Here is an 18,851-nt window from a genome sequence, read left to right on the forward strand (position 1 = left end):
TTACAGAATTTCACCATTCCCAGCTCCCTAAAGTTACAGATTTTCATTCACCATTCCCAGCTCTGAAATTACAGAATTTCACCATTCCCAGCTCTGAAATTACAGAATTTCACCATTTCCAGCTCTGAAATTATAGAATTTCACCATTCCCAGCTCCCTAAAGTTACAGATTTTCATTCACCATTCCCAGCTCCGAAATTACAGAATTTCACCATTCTAACAAAATGACCAATTTTACCAGCAAGCACCACGAGCACACTGTGACATCACTGCACAGTGAACATCTCAGCTACAGTCCCACTGGAAACACACAAAAACTCCACTTTTTGTGCAAAGTTTAGAGAGTAAGACACGTGATGAAGTCAAAAACCAAACTGTAGCTTAATGGAAATGCTTTGTGCTGCCCTGCAGAGCAGAAAGCTGGTCCCTAAATGGACAATAGGCTGTATCAGCAAAGCAGAGAGCAATTAAACTCCACTGTCATCAAGATGTCACCCCACAGGCACGAGAGCTGAGCCAGCCGTGCAGCCTGTTCTCTCTCGCATGCCTGGAGCTCCTGATCTCAGCTAATCCAGGTTTAAAAGCTCCTCCTGAATAAAACACAGCGTTGGTTGTTGGTTCTGGGCTGCAGAGTTTAGATGGGGACTGCAACTGAGCCAARTGAGAGCTGCAACCCCCTGTGCCCCTGGATCCCTGCAGAGCCTCCTCCAGTTGGGAATTTGGGAATTAGGGAGATGGAGATGGAGTGAGGAATAGGATACATGGAATCCTACAGATCCCCAAAACCCATCCCAAAACTCAGGCCAAGGGATGGAGGTGGAGCTCCATACTCCGTGACAGTGGTGATTTTTACCAAATTCCCACTTTTTTTTGAGGGAATAATGGAATGGTTTGGGTTGGAAGGAACCTTAAAAGCTCATCCAGTCCCTGCCATGGCCCAGGCTCCTCAAGCTCAACAAAACTTTTGGTAACTCCAAGCAAAACTTTCCAGTGCTTCAAAGGAGCCTTTGCTTCYTAACGCAGAATTAAGCGGTGTTTATTCTGTATTTGCAAAAATAAATTAAAYACCCAAAGAACAAATGGCTCTGACACTCTGGTCACCTCAGCACCTTGGGAAAGGTGGATTTGGGAAGGGAGCTCCAAGTCCCTGCACACTCCAAACCCTCAATCCAAGATGTTTTGGCCAGCACAAGGCACAGTAGTTTTCCAACAGGAAGGAAAGCTGGGCACAGAGGCAATCCAGGCAATGCCTTTCAGGAAGAAAATTCAAAGGAGGCTCAAATCCTTGGAGAAATAATTAAAGGATTGTGAATTGGTATGGAGTTTACACTGTGGAGCAGGAGGCCTTGTTTGGCTGGAGCTGAGCCTGGCTTAAAACAGAGCAGCCTTTCCATGGGGCTGAGCCTTTCCCAAGAGCAGGAACCACCAAATCAGGGAAACAGAGCAGCCTTTCCATGGGGCTGAGCCTTTCCTAAGAGCAGGAACCACCAAATGACTTCCTGCAAACCTTTTCCTAAATTTCTGTGGCAGCACTGATACAACAACTGAGTAACCCTTAAATGGACAYGGATTTGTTCTGAAATAAATACGAACAAACACAAGGGCTGACAAGGCTGCAGGCAGGAAATTCTGTCTCCAAAGAAAATTCCAGCTTTGGTCACACAGAGCTGGCATTTCCAGAGGATTTAAATCCACCTGTRGCCAGGGAAAGGCTCCCCTGCCAGGGATGGGTCACTGCAGGGAGGACAAGAAGTTAAAGGTTCATTTTAGGAGGACAAGAAGACTGATTTTAAGAAGGACAAAAAGTTCAGGTTCATTTTAAGAAGGACAAGAAATTCAGGTTCATTTTAAGGGGACAAGACGACACAGGTTCATTTTAAGAGGACAAGACACAGGTTCATTTTAACGGGACAAGAAGACACAGGTTCATTTTAAGGGGACAAGAAGACACAAGTTTATTTTAAGGGGACAAGACACAGGTTTATTTTAAGAGGATAAGAAGTTACGGGTTCATTTTAAGAGCTACAACACTTCTGTTCCAAACTCCAAATCCCTTCAGAATGGCCAATCAGTCCTGGATTCCCTGCTCTTACTGCACGAAGATGGACAGCAGGGGAAGAAATCCACCCCAAAACCAGAGTTGATCCAAAGCCACCCCAAAAATGGAGCGGTCTAAGGTCAGGAGGAATGGCAAGAAATGGGAAAAGATCAGAGTGGGTTTGTGACACCACAATCTCCCAATGAACTGGGCCAGATCTTGGAGCAGAAGCAGGAGGGGCCCTCTCTGAGAATCCCAGTTCACACACTCGAGGCACGTTTCCCAAGAGGATGTGCTCCTTTTTTTTTAACTTGATGTTTTTTCCCCTCTTTGCTTTTCCCGGGAGTGAAGGGAGACCTGCTCATTAAGACGAGCAATAATCATAAAGTCTCCTCCATCAGMAGGGCTGTAATGATGATTATCTGCAGTTTAATCATGCCCAACTCCCACCAATCCCACTATTAACAGGATGGGGCTGCTCAGGGAGCTTTGTCAGAGGAGCAGGAGCCAACTCCCACCACTTCCAAAGGCTTTTTTTTTCCAAAGGGGAAAAAAGCCCCTTTGCATCCCTGTGCAGCTTCCAGCATTTAGAGCTGATCAAAGCAGTCAAAATCAATTAAAAATGTCCATAATGAGAGAATTCTGAAGTCATAGAACACGGCGCCCATTTTTTAGTGTAATAACCCAGGAGTTTCCTTCCTCAGAGCAACAAAAGCTCCAGTTTTGATACAATTACTGCATCTCCCTGCAAAGGAAGTTTCATTTTGTGCCAGTGCATTTTCTGCATCCGTTACTCTCTCCAGAAGGGTGTTCCAGACCCTCCCCAGAAGCCCTCACAGTTAATTTTATTTTATTACTCAATGTTGCATTCTTGAGCCAAAACTGTCCAYTCTGACACCTTTACCTTTATCTCAGAGTCTTGGCTGGTTCTCTCCAATTCAAAGGTTCAAGGATCCCTTTCCTTTCTCCACAAGCACAGCAAAATTCTGCACTAACTCTTCTTTTTCCTGGAGGGATTCTTCTCCTCTAACTCTGACTAAAAGCAATAAAAGGTAAAATTGGGAAAAGCATAAAACAAGTTGCAACAGCATTTCCCAAAGCTCTCCTCCAAAGATAATGCTGTGCTGGCAAGTTCATTGCAGAAAAAAAAAAAAAAATTAAGCACAAACCTAGAAATAAGTCCTATTGTTTTATGACTTGCAACTAATTGGGAGAAGTTCATTTAAATGAACAAATCCCAATGCTCACCCCTTATTAAAAGTAGCAAATCTAGAGTAGGTTGCTTATACAGGAGGAAAAAAGTGGTTGAAGTAAAAYTGATTTTAAATTTAAGTCTGCTCCTATGGCCTGAGTCTGTCCCTCTCTTGCAGAGCAGCGCTGTGCAGCTTTCAGCAGTTACAGCAAATTAAAGACAAAAAAAGGAAGGTAAATATTGGTATTTCTAAAGTGCAGGCAAAGGAAAGCAAACCCTTAGATTTGTTTTTCAAACACGTGGATTTGCTTTGAAGCAAAGTTTTCAACAAAAAAAAAAAAACAGCATTGCAGGGAGAAGCTTCCTGTTCTGCCTCCTTATACTGGAAATACTAATAATAGTAAATATAGTATTAAATATAATCTTAAATACAATATTAAATATTATATTAAATATTATATTAAATACAATATTAAATAATGCTCTCAGAAGAATTCAGCAGTATCTGCACCCATTTGCATTACAAGAGAATTCAGGAAGACCTCAGCCTGGCAAGAATCCCATAAAGACATCCATGCCCAAAATTCCCTGGGTAATCCTCTCCTGCATTCAACACTGCTTGTTTTTGCAGCAGCATTTTATTGGAGTTATCAGATGATCCTGGGAAATTGGGAAAGAGCTGAGGGGGAAAAAAACAACAACAAGATTGGCAGAAGGAAACGGAATCATCCGAAATTCCCAACTCTGCTAAAGGTGACCGGCAGCGCTGCTTTTCCCTGAAGGATTTGCTCGTGATGAGCCAAGAATTCAGGGGTTAGATTTGCTCAGATTAATATTTTAAGAGTCATTCCCGTCGAACACGACACCTTGAATGGAGCCTCCCCTGGCAGAATAGGGCACTTTGCTGATCTCCAATCCCAAAAAACTTCATGGAAATGCTGAGGGAAATAAATTTCCATGGTGGAAATCGCTTGGCTTGCTGCTGTCCCTCTTGGAGATGGCACTTTTCCCTGGTTTTAGCCTCTCTGAAGCAATGCAGCTTTGGGGTTGTTTTGTCAATAAAATCAGCTCTGGGGATATGAGGACAGGAGGCTTTTGGGGTCTGATTGCTCAAAAAAACCCACAGCAACTGCCTGGGGTTTCTATTCCCCACCATTCCTGCTCTCAATGGGCTCAGATCTTACAGTGGATACAAAAAAAAAAATCACGATTTTTATGAATTTCACTGAAAAGATTGAAAATTGGTTATTAAATCTCAGAAAGACCCAAGATTTGTTTCCCTTCCTGGGGAATGGGATGCAGAATTTGGCTGAAGTTCACCCCAGATGGATCCAGACACTCCTGGAGAGGGTGAAAACTCCCTGTTCCTGCTGCTCACAGCCCACCCTGCCCCTCTGCCCAGTTTTCTTCTCTTTAAATCCCCTCTCGTTCCAAATTTCACACATTTCTCTGTTCTCCTGAACTGCTCTGTGGGTCAGAWCTCAAACAGATCTTGCACCACCGCACCCAAAACCACCTCCAGTTCTCACCTTGCTACAGAAATACAACACAAAGGTTCCCCAGCCAAGATTCATCCAAGAAAACAGTCAGAAAATCATAATTCTTAGCCCAAGACAAGAGTTGATGGCTTTTTTTCTGAATTGCTACCTTATAAAATCAGCTTRTGGACAATTCTTTAATAACTCTAAAGCACAAACATTCTCATTGTGTTGGACAGACTTAAGATGMAGATGAAAATCTCACCCTCACACTTAAGAAAAAATTGATAAAAGCTTTTCCAGGATCAGCTGCATCAAGTGGATCTACTACAAGTATTTTGCTTTTTGCACTGTWCAAAACCCCCAACTGCCAGAAGAAAACGTTTCCCAAATTAAGACAGAAAAGTGTGTCACGATAGCACATCTTAAACAACTCCCCCTCATCCCCATCATGTAAAAATAAAATTTCCAGAAGTGATTGAGACACCCAAGCTCCTCCATCCGAGGCTGACGGCCACACAAGGGATGGGAAGTGACAACAGAACCACATTTAGGGCTGGGATTTGTTCCTCAAATAAARCATTTCACCCCTGGTGATGTTTCCCAGGTGGAAAGCAGGAGCTGGATCACCCTGGTACCTGCAATTCCAGGATATCCATCCCAGGGATGGTTCAATCCCAAAAAAAAATCACAGAATCACTGAGGGGGAAGGAATTCCTCACAAGGAATATCAAAGCCCAGCTCCAGACCCCACAACAATCCCACCCCGTGCCTTGACTGAGATCTCAAAAACAACCACAGAGCAGCAGGAGACACATGAAAGGAGAAAATGAAGGGTGTTAACAACAGCCTAATGAACAACTTGGAAAATTTCACAGACAACAGCTCAGAATTTTTAAACCACAACCTTCAAGTCAGCCTGAAAAGTAAGGATTCATTTAAATGCCATTTGTGCTGGAATGTCCAAGCATTCCAACCCTGGCTGGCTCCGAGGCTGCCTAAGAGAAAGGAATAAGGACACYCTTGAATTACACCAGGTGGATTTTACTGAACACTGAGGCACCTCAGCTCAGATTTTAAGCTCCATTCCAAGAATAGTTTTATAAAAAYGCTGAATGGGTCCAGTCAGCTACAACTCAGTTAAAAATAAATCTCTTCAATGCCTCCCAATATACCTGTATTGCCGTGTTACTCGCCAGTCTCTGCATTTCCAATTATTATTATTGTTTTTGAGCGATTTTTCTTTCACCCATCAGGTTAAAAAGCCACACAAGCACAAGGAGAAGCTGGCCAGAAAACTGCCAGCAAATCTACAGTTAARAAAGCTGATGGAAAAATCTGTCAGTTTGGCATCTCCAACATTTTGTGTAACAAAAACCAAAATTCACCTTTTTAGCCCCAATCAAGGTAAGGTGGTTTTACAGCCAGGATGTTCTCGGAGCAGTTTGACCATGTTGAACAGCTCACAGAGCGAGCTGAGCCATTGAATACGTGAAAATTAAACGCAGCAACACCGGGTTACAACTTAGAAAACAGGAATAGTGAAATATCAGAAGCTGACAGCTGTTCCTGACCTAGTTTTCACTGGAGAACAGTCAAAGAGCCGAAAAGACTGAGCGAGGCGAGGCTGAAGGTGCTGAAATTCCAGTAGTGCTGGGGAACAGGATTAGAGGAAAAGCYTTCAGACATTCAAAGGGCTGAGGGAGTGTCACAAAGAACAGGGAGGTTCAATGGCAAGGGACATGGTGAGGAGGAGGAGGAGGGACATTCAGCGAGCTGGGGATGAAGTCAGAGATGTGCAGGAAACCAAGGTGAGGAGAGAAAACCTCAAACACAGGAAGGAATGATTTTAAAATCATCGCGGAGGTATTTTCGTTGCTTTTCTTCTGAGAACATCAATGTGCTGTCAAACACCTGTGCTCATTTGAATAACAAGGGGAAAAATTAAACTCCTTCAAGCAAGAGAACTGYGAGTACCCAGAGCTTTGAGAGAGGGGCTGGGCTGAGGAAAGCCAGGTGAATTCATCCCAGTAAGCTGTTCACATGTTCTCCCTCTGCTCTGCAGCTCCAAATTTATTTCCACGCTGGTTTTAAGCCTCATTAAGRAGCAGTATGTTGCTGGGCTGACATGTCAGATTTTTAAATGACCTTTGTACCGACAACAGCGTTACCAAGCTGCTAAGAACAAGGGGGGAAAAAAAACCAACAAACCACCAAGTGGTTTTCCATGATTAGGAGAGGTACGTGGTGGCTGTTTGCATTTATTTGAGTTTAAAAAAAACCCCTCACCTGTCAGTAAAGCGAGCCATAAAATGAAAAAAAAAAAAAAAGAGCAATTCTCTCTGAAGGGCAGCTGTGACGGCATCAGCACTGCTGGCCATTCTTAACGTGGGACTTATCACCCAAGGTAAACAGGAGTGACTATCAGTTAATGAACAACACAACCCCGAGGCTGAATTTTAAAGAGCGTTTTTTTCTCCACTGCAATCTTTTAATGAAAATACAGCAGTTCAAACCCACCGAATTTGCTTACGAAAGTCGAATTTATTTTAGGATGTATTAAGACACCAGGGCTGATTCACTTGCCTATGTGCTCATAAGGTGGCTTAAAGGAGCTGCTGAAACATCACAACGATCCTTATCTTCCACAGGGCTTTATTCCTTTTCTTGCAAGAGAAAAAAAAAAAATATAGAAAGACAATTGAGAGATCAGATTGACGAACTCGTTCAACCATCCCGGAACAAATCTCACCTCCCAGACACACTGCTGAGCCTGGGAAAACAAGCCTGGACCGGTTCTTTTCTCCCTTGTGCCCAGCTCTAGCCTATTGACACTTGAAGGGAAGGGTAATTATTAGTCTGAGAAAGTTCTGCTGGAGATCATCTTCAGATGTTCCTCACGAAAGCACAGACAGTGCTGCTGGAAGAGGTTGTGATAAACCAAAATCAGAGCCTGGATCTGGGAGGAATTCCAGAGAAATCGGATCAGGAACACCCCACGAGCCAGAGCAGCCCCAAAAGCTAAAGAAAGATGCTCAGACACGGCTTCCTGTGGCAGAGAGGTGCTCAAATACCAACCAGGACACCAGAACACAACCCCACACACTCAGAATTCACCCCAATTTCCCACCACCTTCATGGGGCAATAAAAGTCAAATATTCTGGCCTTTTTCCTCTCACTGAGGGAAGCAGCCCAGAAAAATCCAGCTGAAAATACTGAGCAAGAGAACCCCTCTAAATTTCCTGCCATGACAGAACCTTGTGTTACATACCCTCTGCTAACAGCCTCCTCCAGCTTCCAGGGATGCTTTCTCCAGGAAAAAAAGCAAAGGCAGTTGCCTGAACAAGTTAAATTAGGTGCTGCCTTTACTTCAGCAAAAAGCACAGAACCTGCACTGTTTCAGCTCCCTCCTTATTTGCACTGCCAGGCTGGTTGGGAACAAACCTGCTCCAAAAATACAGCGACAAACAGGGAAAGAAAGAGCACACTCTTCTAAACTGGCAAAAATCTACCTCGAAAATAAAGTCAGATGTTTCTCTGCTCTCCGCAAGGACACCTGAGAAAGTTCAGGTTACAACGAATTCCAAAAATAAACACGAAAAATTTTCAGATAAGAAGAGGAAAAACATACCAGGGCTGCTGACTAAACAGAGAGCGACCACAGTGCCATGAAAAAACTCGCAGGGTTTGAGCCCAAAAAGCCCCAGAGAATTCAGACATTCAGACAGAGAATCTCTCTTGCCTGACAGAGGCAGCTCAGCCAATTCACACATGCAAAAGAAGTGGTGTGGCCACTGAGCCGGCACTTAATTGTCTGACCAGAAATTTTGGTCTAAATTTAACAATCCAGCCCATCTGAGTTAGGATAAATGTGTTTCTTCCTGCTGTCAGCGTCAGTAAATTTAGCCTTAATGACAAGTAAAAGGCCTTTAGATGGAGTTAAATGGCTTTAATTGTATGAGAGAGCTCAAACTCCAGCATTAGGTACAGCTCCAAATGGTTGCAGGAAGGCTGTGGAAACATCCTGCAACCAGAACACCCAACCTTCCAGGTAACAAAGCTATTTCTTCTCCCCCTTCACGTCAAGAAAYCCCAAAGTGTTCTGGATTTTAATGCATTCAGAACAAAGTTTGCAATTCGTGAGCAGAAAAATGTTTGCCATTGGTTTTGATCACTGCCACGTTCCACGTCAGCCCGAGCGCCTGCTCCAGACCGATCCAAGATATCCCATTTACGTCCCTAAAAGTTAAATATGTTTTACTTTACCCATTACCACCTCCCTCTTCCCATTTCCACAGATGAAACACGAGGCCGCTTCCTCAGCAGAGCTGTGTGCTTTGGGACTCTGCACAGCTCTGAACTCCAGGCTGGGAGAACTGGTTTGTGACAATGCACTCTGGGCTGCAGCGTTCTCCTCTGGAAAAAAAAACACTTTATTTCTGGAATAAAAACAAGGATTGGGAGCTGTGACCTGTGTCAGGAACACGGGAGCTTTCAGATGTTGTCCCTTGGCCATCCCAATGGTTTTAGGGAATGGGGAGCTCAATGAGGCAGGAAACTTTTGGGATTTGCAGCGGGAAAAGCAGCAGCAGCAGCTTCYCACAAAACACAGATAACCAAAGGTATTTCTGAGTGCTGATTAAATGGGAGAGAGAAGGGAGCAGAGCTCATGGCCAGGACCACCAGGTTCCCATCAAAACAAAGCTGCCCTGCAAGGCCACGGAGCGGGAACAGGCACAGCAAGGTCACAGCCACAGGTGTCACCGAACGCACTTTTCAAAAGAAATTGGTCACRGAGCTCCTACGCACTTCTTAAGGGACTATTTATGGGAGCAGAAGTTGTTCTTAATTCTGAAGAAGCAGAAGCAGAGGTCACCATTGGGGCTCAGGCAGCTCTGAGGGCTGAACATCCYTGGAAGAGGGAACAGGTGCTGCCAGGCTTTTCAAAAATCCATTTTAATGCCACAGGAACTGTCGTTTCAGAGCAAAGTCCTGCTCAGCACTGTCTGCAGTCAGCAGGATCTGCCTCAGACACTGCAGAAGGAAATGAAGACACCCTGTGACAGAGGCTCCGACCTTCCCAGCTCCGTCATTTTACAGCAGTTTCGCTCTGAATCACGAATTTCCGCCTCCGTTTGGGGCCGGGCGCTGGAACCCCACAAGTCAGGGATTAATGAGGTGCTGTCACCAAATCAGGGCGGCCACACCGTCCCTCTGGCAAGTGGCAGACGCACAGGGAGCACTTCAAAGGCTCTGAAACTCTCCCTGCGAGCGAGGGAGCATCCTGGTGGAAAGGTGAGCCCAGCCTAAGCCGCCTCGCYGGCCTTATTTGGCTTCCAAGGCACAATTTCCACTTGCCCAAGCTCGGGCAGGGTGGAAAAATTTGCTTCCTCGCTGCTCCACCCATGCCAGGCTCTGAAAAGCATCCACCGAGTTCTGGATCAGAAAGGAATGGAAGAATTGACAGTGCTCAGCTCCCTGGAAGAGGTGAAGCCTGGCTTTGGCTGCACCCTGGGGCACCTCCAACACCGGGGAGAAGAGGGAGATGACACACATGGACCCACACCTTTTATTCTTTGCATTCCCTATGAAAAATTCTCATTTTTCTTGCTGTTCAGCTGCACTGAAGCCTTTCACATTTGATGGCAGTGAGATGTACAGGTTAACAAGAGCTGGGAATGTTATTTCCTTTGCTGATTTAGCCATAACACATTCATTATATCCAGCAGCACAGACAACAGCCTGCCTCAGGTCTACCTTACTGTGAACCATTCCAAAGCCAGCTCTACCTACTGCTCACAGTGAGGTTTTGGGTCTTTATCAACTTCTGTGAGCATCACAAACAGACCAACCCCTCCTGTTCATTAAACAAACACAGCCACATCCATCATCCTCAAYATCCACAAATGCTGGCAAAAAACGAAGCCCGGTGTATGCAGGCAATGAAAAAGCTGCTTCATTTCAATAAATGCTCTTATTCTGTGAATTATAAAGTTGTTTTTTTTTTAAATGTGTGCACAGCCACTTTTTTCCAGCATCAAGATCATCCCGTTTTTCACAGCAGATTTCTCTCAGTGCAAGAAGAGCACAGATTCATCTCTAGTGGTTTGTCCTCGCTCTCTCTCACCTGCTGGTCACCAAACAGCAGAACCCGGCTCATCCTCACACAAATTCCCTCAGAAGAGAGAAAAATGGTGACAAAGGAGCTTATAAAACTAAATTCTGCCCATTCTCTTGTTCCCTTCTCTTTTGAGGACTGGGAAAGGCAGAAAACACAGCCCGTTTGATTTTCTCATAGAAACCAGGAGCCAAAACCAACTGAAATCAGCGCCGGAGCTGGAAAGGTACAACAAAACTCACACAAACATAAAGTCTAGACAYTGCAATGTGGAAATATGATTCAAATAACCACAACTGGCACATAACGCACTGATTGCAGCCCATCGCTGAACGGGCCTCAGTGGGCAGGAATATAGAAGGAAGATTAAATTAGTTCTTCCACCTCAGCTGTAGAAAATAYGGATCCTGTGGGCACAGTGATATGGATCCAGCTGGAGTTTCTTCCGTCCTGCTGGGATTTTTGTTAGGATTTTAAGTAAMACACATCTGCTCTTGCTAAGTAACAACGATCAGCTTAAATTGTCACAGAATCACWGAATGGTCTGGATGGGAAAGAYCACAAAACTCAGTTTATTCCACAGGCAAGAACACCTTCCATAATTCCCAGKYTGYTCCAACACTTGGACACTTCCAGGRCTGGGAAGTTCCTGTTCCCCATCACTGAATCCATAGGAACCTGCCCTGGGTGTCACATGGCTGCCCTTATCACAGCATGGCTGAACTCTCAGATACTCAAAATACAGAGCCCASGAGCCAAGAGGATGTTTGAGCTGATGAAATCTAAATAACTACAAAGATTTAGGCAAGCCGCTGTTCTCAGGAAGTTCTGTGGTACCTGACCTGCATCATGTGGGGACACAAAGCTAAAGGACAAAGTCTGCGTCGCCCGTGAAACCCAACAGCACAGAATGGAGMCCAAAAGGAAAAAAAGCTCAGTTTTTTTGGGCTGAAGCTTCTCTGCTGAATAAAAACCTGCCCAGAGGGAGAGCAGAGGGTTAACCACGATCAGGCTGGAGCAGAGCAGGGGACACTCCAGGTGGGTGCAGGGGGGCAGCTCAGTCAAGCCCTGCTCACTTGCAGTGACCTCCTTTTGAGTTAAACAAATGCTGGTTTCTTTAAATTACAAAAAGGCACTAGTCCAATGTAAAGAAAGGAGAGACCGAGCGCATGGAGCAGCGTTTTTTTCGAGACTGTGATGCCAAAAGGATTGGATTTTGGGAAGTCTGCTCTCCCAGTGCAGCAGGGATACACAGCACCACTCAGCAAATTGACTGCTCAGGGGTTTAGAACGCTCTTTAGTGTATAAATGCTGGAAAAAATCCCCCAAAACACAGCAAAACCCCCAGTCAGAAGGCAACACCAGGTTACCATGGTGTGCAAAAGTTGCCTCATGTACATGGGATGTTTCTAAGCAACATGTGAGCTACTATAGAAAACTCTTATCAGCAAATCCGAGCTCCTTTCCTGGGTAATTCATCTAGGTCAAGCTAAGGCACGTTGAGCGCTGAAGCCCAGTTTTGGTGATGCCTCCTCTGTATCCACCCTGGATGAAATATTAGCACAGTTCAGGTTATCAGGCTGTGTTTTCATTAAGTTCACTGCAGATAATGGTTCCTCCAGAAAAARCATTAACCTTAATTATTCAGAGGTAACTCGAACCCGACCTTCCTGATATTCTGATGCTGAGTGACGACCACTTTTCCCCCCTCAACTTCTCCTTGCCCAAACCCAAACAAATGTGGGCTATGACACAAGTGTGATCACAAATTAGGGTGTCCAACTTCTCCTTGTCCAAACCCAAACAAATGCGGGCTATGACACAAGTATGATCACAAATTAGGGTATCCAGCAGAGGATCCCAGACACAGGGTATCCCTTCAAAGTCTACCTAAACCCGTGCAGCCACTCCATCCATTCAAACGCATTCTCCTGTGCATTAGCAGCAAAACCACTAAGTCAGCCAAAATGTATTCTTCTCCCATGGATTAGCTGGCACAAATTAGTACGGGAGTGACGCATGCAGTCTGTCCCTTCCCATTTTTCAACATGCACAAACACCAGGGATTTGGAGACGCTTCACAAGTTTCTGCTTACAAGTTACAGGCAGAGTTTAAATGGTCTGAAAAGTGCAAATTGTTCAGGAGATAACACGTTCATTTAGTGACGAGACCTCAAATGCTCCCTCCAACAAAACGTCCCCTCCCTCAGCAGCGATAAAGGCGCTGCCGCTGTCCCAACAGAGCCGGCACGACGCAGGGAGCTGTTTCAACAGCCACCAGCCCTCTGCCAAGCTGCACCACCAGGACAAAAACCAACTGAACAGGACAGAGCACTTCAGAAAACTCTGATGCTGGAGGATCGCTCCGAGCTGACCAGCAGGAGCCACTCGAGGCAGGACACGGCTCCTCGGGAGACACAGCGCTCTGAAGAGACTCTTCAGATCAGACAGCCTTCACACAAAAGTCAAAAAGATGTTATAATAGCTTTCCTTTCTGCTGTTTAAGTGGAATAAGAAAATCAGGATACACTGGAAAAGAGCAAGGGTTTAATCTTGCTGGGTAATGAACACGATCGTCACGTCCAGCTGCCATCGATACAACTGATGAAATATCCCACWTAAATAAAAAAAAGAACAAGCCAGCCCCATATAAATAACCCAAAGGGTTAATATTTCAGCTTGCTTTCCCCAGTATTGCCAGAGAGCAAAAATTATGAATTCAAACTGAACCTATCCAATTAATGGTGGGGTACGTTTTGCTGATAAAAAGCAGATCACGTTTGATTTTTAAAAAAAAAGCACTATCAGTCACAAGGATTCTGTCACAAACTTTCTATTTTCCCTTGGCACATCACCAATTAGACCTAGTTCTTTAGTCTGCTACCACCAGTACAAAAAAAAAAAGCATAATGGGTTTATAATTTGCCACCGAATCCCATAGCAACTGTACGTCACTTTAGATGTAAATTACAGACAATTCCTTCCAATGCCGTTTGAAAACTATAGAGATGAATCTATAATTTTGAGCAGATCCAAATGGTATATGGTCGAGAGAAAAAAAGCTTCCCTAAATAATTGAAAGGAAACTGCCACGGGCCAAAACATTCCTCGTGCACAATGTTCAACATCTCTTTGTCCCCTTTCCTTCCAATGGGAGGTGCCACATTCAGGTCAACGCGGAGAACATTGAGCAGGAGTTGAGCAGTTCAGGGTGTTCTGCAGATCCTGTCCCATTTTTGCTGATGAGACGTACGTGTGCGATGAGCTTCCTCTCCAGCCTCCTCTGATTCATTCAGTCATGTCACCGACTCATGTTCCCGATGTCGTAAGAGCCTCAATTTTGACGGACTACAGCATCAGTGAATTAAYAGGACAGGAAAAAACAGGTTACGGGGAAGGAGGAATGATGCAAAAAGCTTTGAGATAATTCAATGAATTCTGATTTGAAAGCTGGATTGTTCTTCTCCTCCTGACACCTGCAAGCAGCTTTCAATTCTCAAGTCAGCATGAATACGCATTACCCTAAAGACCCTGTAATGACAGCACAGCCTTCATTTTGTGTTTYGTGCTTTGAACACAGCAAGATGAAGGAATCTCCTCAACCTGCTCCAAAAGCCAAGGCTGGAAAATTATTTCAATAAACAGCAACTCCAAGGGYTTGGGTTAACCCTCATTTTCAAAGGATTGTTTCTCTCCCGGGTRGTTTTGGAGCAGAGAAGGGAAGATGACTTGGGAAGCCACATCCATCAGACCACGGTTCCGAAATTCAGCTGGGTGAGTGCAGGGACAACGTGCTTAGGTTATCTCAGCTTAGTCCCCAATAAATATTTGTGCATCTGCCAAAGTTCACCAAGTGAATCAACCAGTGGCTTCCGTTCAAAACACTCCGGGGTAGCAGGGGTAGACAGGGACAAGAGCAGCAGGAAGATGCTACCAAGGGATGCTACAACCTCAACAACAACCTCCTAAATCCACCAGGCAAGGCAGGACCAGGGTGAGAGCAGAGCTGAGCCTGACCTCCATTGCTAAATCAACACATAAACTACAGATGGCAGGGAAAGGTGTGCAACTGCCTCASGTTGCTCACTATCAAAAAAACACCYYTCAACCAGCCCAGCCACAGAGTGAGGTTTWAAAGAAATAGGTGGAAGTTGGGAAATTCCCAGGTGAGGGTTCCAGGAACAGCTCKAACACCGTTTACGTGCCATTGGCACCTTCACCGCAAGGGAGACGCAGCCACTGCCAAGGGACACCTGGGTTTGCCATGTGGCAGTTCAATCCTGCAGGGAGATGGTGACTTACCCAAAAACCCAGGATGCTGCTAAAAAAACAGGTGAAAAATAAAGGATGAAGGGTAACTAAGGGATTTGGTGAGGATGGTAAAATATCTCCACACTGAGGGCAGGAATGAAAGAGGAAAACACGGCACAGGCCTGAGGAGCTCCCTCATACCTTGACAGCAGCAGCAAGAAAGKTGGGAGCAGACAAGAAGTGATGGGAAAAGTTGTAGAATCATGTAATCCTAGATGATTAGATGGTTTGGGTTGGAAAGACCTTGAAGACCACCCCCTGCCATGGGCAGGAACACCTTCCACCAGAGCAGGCTGCTCCAAGCCCGGCTTTTTTTTAGGAGGGAGTTGAGGTGGGAAGGCCTAACCATGTACACACCCCCAAAAGGAAGGCAGCAAACTGCAAGCTGCTCTAGAATTCCACCCCCTGGAGAAGCCCGAGTTGTTTTAGTTGAACACACCAGACTGGCTCCATTTCATCAGTGGACAAACCAACTTGGGACACGCTTCCCACCGCTCAGAGCTCAGCAGCCAGAGCTCTTGGTTTCACAACTGTGGGGAAACAGTTTCAGGGGCAGCAAGTTTCACAAGCAGCAGCTGGGTGACATCTCACAGTGTCCCCTGTGAAGCCAGGGCTAATTCTCTTTTTAAGGCTCCTCTTTCTTTTGGGTGAGCTGCTGAAGAAACCTTTCCCAGGATCAGGAGGAGCCAGCAGYGCTGTGAGCAGGAGCTCCTCAGCAGCAGCTCCACATCCTCTGTAGATGACACAAGAACAGCTTCCTGAAGCACAAGAGTTGGGGATCAGTATCRCAGAACCCCAGAACAGCTTGGGCTGGGAGGGACCTTAAAGCTCAGCTTGTTCCAACCCCTTCCGCAGGCAGCGACACCTCCCACTAGGGCAGGTTGCTCCAAACCCCATCCAGAACGTGCACCCGTGACCATTTKATTCCCCAGGACGCAGACAGTTCAGCAGAAAGCCAAGAGCACAGCTCAGCAGAGACCCAAGAAGACAAATATCTGTTTCTCCACAGCCCTGCTGCCTGATCCACACATGGTGCAGCTCCACACCAAGCCTGCAACTGCTCTGGCACCAGGGACACTCCAAACAAATGGCAGCTCGCCCGGCTGGGTGATCATTTTTGGATTATGTAATCCCAATACATTATTATTAGACCAAGAACAAACTCAAGCAAGGAACTGAAGACATTTCCCTGCCCGTTCTGGCAGAGGGACAGGGCCTTGTCGCAGGAATCGCACGGACGTGCTACCCCGGAGCCTGAAACAGGTCAGACTGCACATGGTGGAGTCCAGGTAACACAAACAGCAGGATTGGATTCCAGGCCATTATCCATATTACACAACGCTGCCGTCAGTTCCACCACATTTCAAACCAAACCGAGCAGAAGGAGCCTGAGCAAATTTTTTCCGTTTAACTAGTGCAGCCCAAATTCAAGCGGAGCTGGACTGGACAAACACACACCAAACACACACGGTGAAGGTGTGTGGCAGGCGGTTCCTGGCAGGGCCGGGGCCCAGCGCTTCCGAGGAAGCCCAGACTGTTCAACAAGCTGGGGAAACTGTTTATAGAACCGATGCAGAATGAGCATATGTGTTTAATAGCCCACTAATTGTTGCGTTATTCACTACACAAACAAGCAGCTCTTCTGCCCTTATCCCTTCCTGCCCAGTTAATCACCAGGAGCCTCTGACTATTTCTCTTTTGGGTGGCGGTGAAGGAAGCAAAGTTCATTAGTGGCCGTTGGCCACCAAACAATCCCRAGCCCAGACTTCATTTAGAAAATAAACACCACTATTCATGTGTGACACGGACTCGGAATAGCTTCCCAAAATATTTAACGCAGCTGCCTGGAGTCTTCCTACTCTACCTCCCCCAAAATAAAAGGCTTTCCCAATATATAGGAAAGAATCATTTGGATTATTTGTTTCATTTTTTCAGAGGAAAAAAAAAGCGTTAATCGTTCAGTCTACCCGAGTCACTTATTCCTCCTGCCTTCTCATAATGCTGATAAACACTCATTAAAATATAAGTTGATAAACCCTGGTACAGTCATTACCTTCGTCCTCATACAGAGATTGCCCAATTCAGTGATGTGATGTAACCAACACCCTAAATTAAAAATAGTGTTGTGACAACATATGGTTTATCCTACAGAAGCTGGCAGGCAGGACGCTCCTAATGACAAACGGGTTTAGACTCCCAGCTTCCCCCAGCAAGGTGAGGAGACAGAAATGCTCGTCGCAGGATCAGAGGCGGAAAGAAAAAAATAAAATAAAAATAAAATTACACTAAAAATGACAGTTTTGAACCCCTCTCCGGTCCATCCCAACACCAGCTGCCGAAATAATTGCCATTATTCTCTATTTACATGACTAATAAGCTCTCTGGACGCATTTCAAGGAAACGGCACGGAAAAGACAATCTGGAAATTTCAAAATACAGTCTGAACGTGCCTCCCCGCACCCCCGGGAGGGGAGCACCGGGCCGGGGATGGACAAACAACCGGGTGTCCTGGGGAGGGGACAGCGGGACAGGGACCCCCGGTCCGGGATGGCAGCACCGGCCACGCACCCGCCGCCCCCCCGGCTTTGGGGCTTTGGGAACCCACGTCACGTTCACCGGGGAAACGGGGGAGGGGGGCACCGACGTCCCTTGGCCCCCCTCCCCAGACACTCCCGGGCAGTGACGGCAGCTCCCGTCACCTCCGGGGGACACCGAGCGCCACCCCCGCACCGACACCGCGGGGCCTCTGTCACCGGGCGGGCGGGGGGCACGCCGGGGGTCCCCGCTCACCCAGCGGGGTGGGGACACACTGGAGACCCACAGCAATTACCGGGGTGAACGGGAGGGACACCGACATCTCCCGGTGCCCCTCGGGCACTTCCCGGAGGATCGCGACCCCTCCCCGATCACCGTCTAGAGAGCCCGTAGGGACCCCGCAAACACCGCCGGGGTCAGGGAACACACCGGGGCGTTACCGGGAGTGGCACCGCGAGCCCTCTCCGGTGTCCCTCGGGCACCTCGCACCGGGATCGCCCCCCCACCATTCCCGGTTCCCGGTCACTCAYGGACGGGGGGGGCCGGGAATCTCCGCACCCGCTCAGCCCCTCACCGTGGAGCTCCCCTCGCCCCGGGCCCGCCCCGGGCCGCACACCCSCCTCACGAGGAATCCCCCCCTCAGCTCCCCTCATCCCCGCCGGTGCCGCCCGCAGGGCTCCGGCCGGGGGGCCTCGTGGCGGCCCTCGGCGGGGCCGTGCCCGGTTCGCCCCACGCCCGCCAGCCCCGTACCTTACAGGCCTGGTAGCTCTCGAAGGCGCGCAGGGCGCTCTCCGTGAGCTTGACGTGGAAGACGGAGACGCGGGTGCCGCGGCCGAGGCGGCCGCAGGACAGCCCGTACCCGCGCTCCGCCTGCAGCGCCGCCATCTTGGGACCGTCTCCCCCTCCGCGCCTGGGCCGCCGGGGCCGCCCGCCGCCGCCACGCCCCCTCTCATGAATTATTCATGAGGCGCCGCTCCGCCGGCCACGCCCACGCGGGGCGCCTGTTGCTGGGGCGAGGAGGTGGGCAGCGGCCGCGCCGATTGGCTGCGCTGCGCCGGCCGCCGCGCCGGATTGGCCAGTGGGGCGGGGATATGTAAATGAGGCAGCGGGGCATGCTGGGGAGGGTGGTCTGGGGCAGCCGGGGAGAGCGGGGAGGGGGCGGCGGGAGAGGGAACCCC

The 18,851-nt window shown here is 47.4% G+C and overlaps 1 protein-coding gene across 1 annotated transcript in view; it reads right to left on the reverse strand.

Annotated features, from left to right (window-relative positions):
- ELL (elongation factor for RNA polymerase II) overlaps positions 1-18,602 on the reverse strand; it is a gene marked incomplete at its 3' end in the record, with an annotated part of 55,859 nt that extends 37,257 nt beyond the window's left edge. Inside the window, exon 1 of the mRNA XM_057387284.1 lies at positions 18,424-18,602. Within this exon, the coding sequence (XP_057243267.1) occupies positions 18,424-18,558 (135 nt within the window). The remainder of the gene's footprint in view (positions 1-18,423) is intronic.
- Positions 18,603-18,851: the final 249 nt, after the last annotated feature.

Source organism: Malurus melanocephalus, unplaced genomic scaffold (assembly GCF_030028575.1).
Source record: "Malurus melanocephalus ecotype Western Australia unplaced genomic scaffold, MMel_1.1 scaffold_1167, whole genome shotgun sequence".
NCBI classification, from domain to species: Eukaryota; Metazoa; Chordata; class Aves; order Passeriformes; family Maluridae; genus Malurus; species Malurus melanocephalus.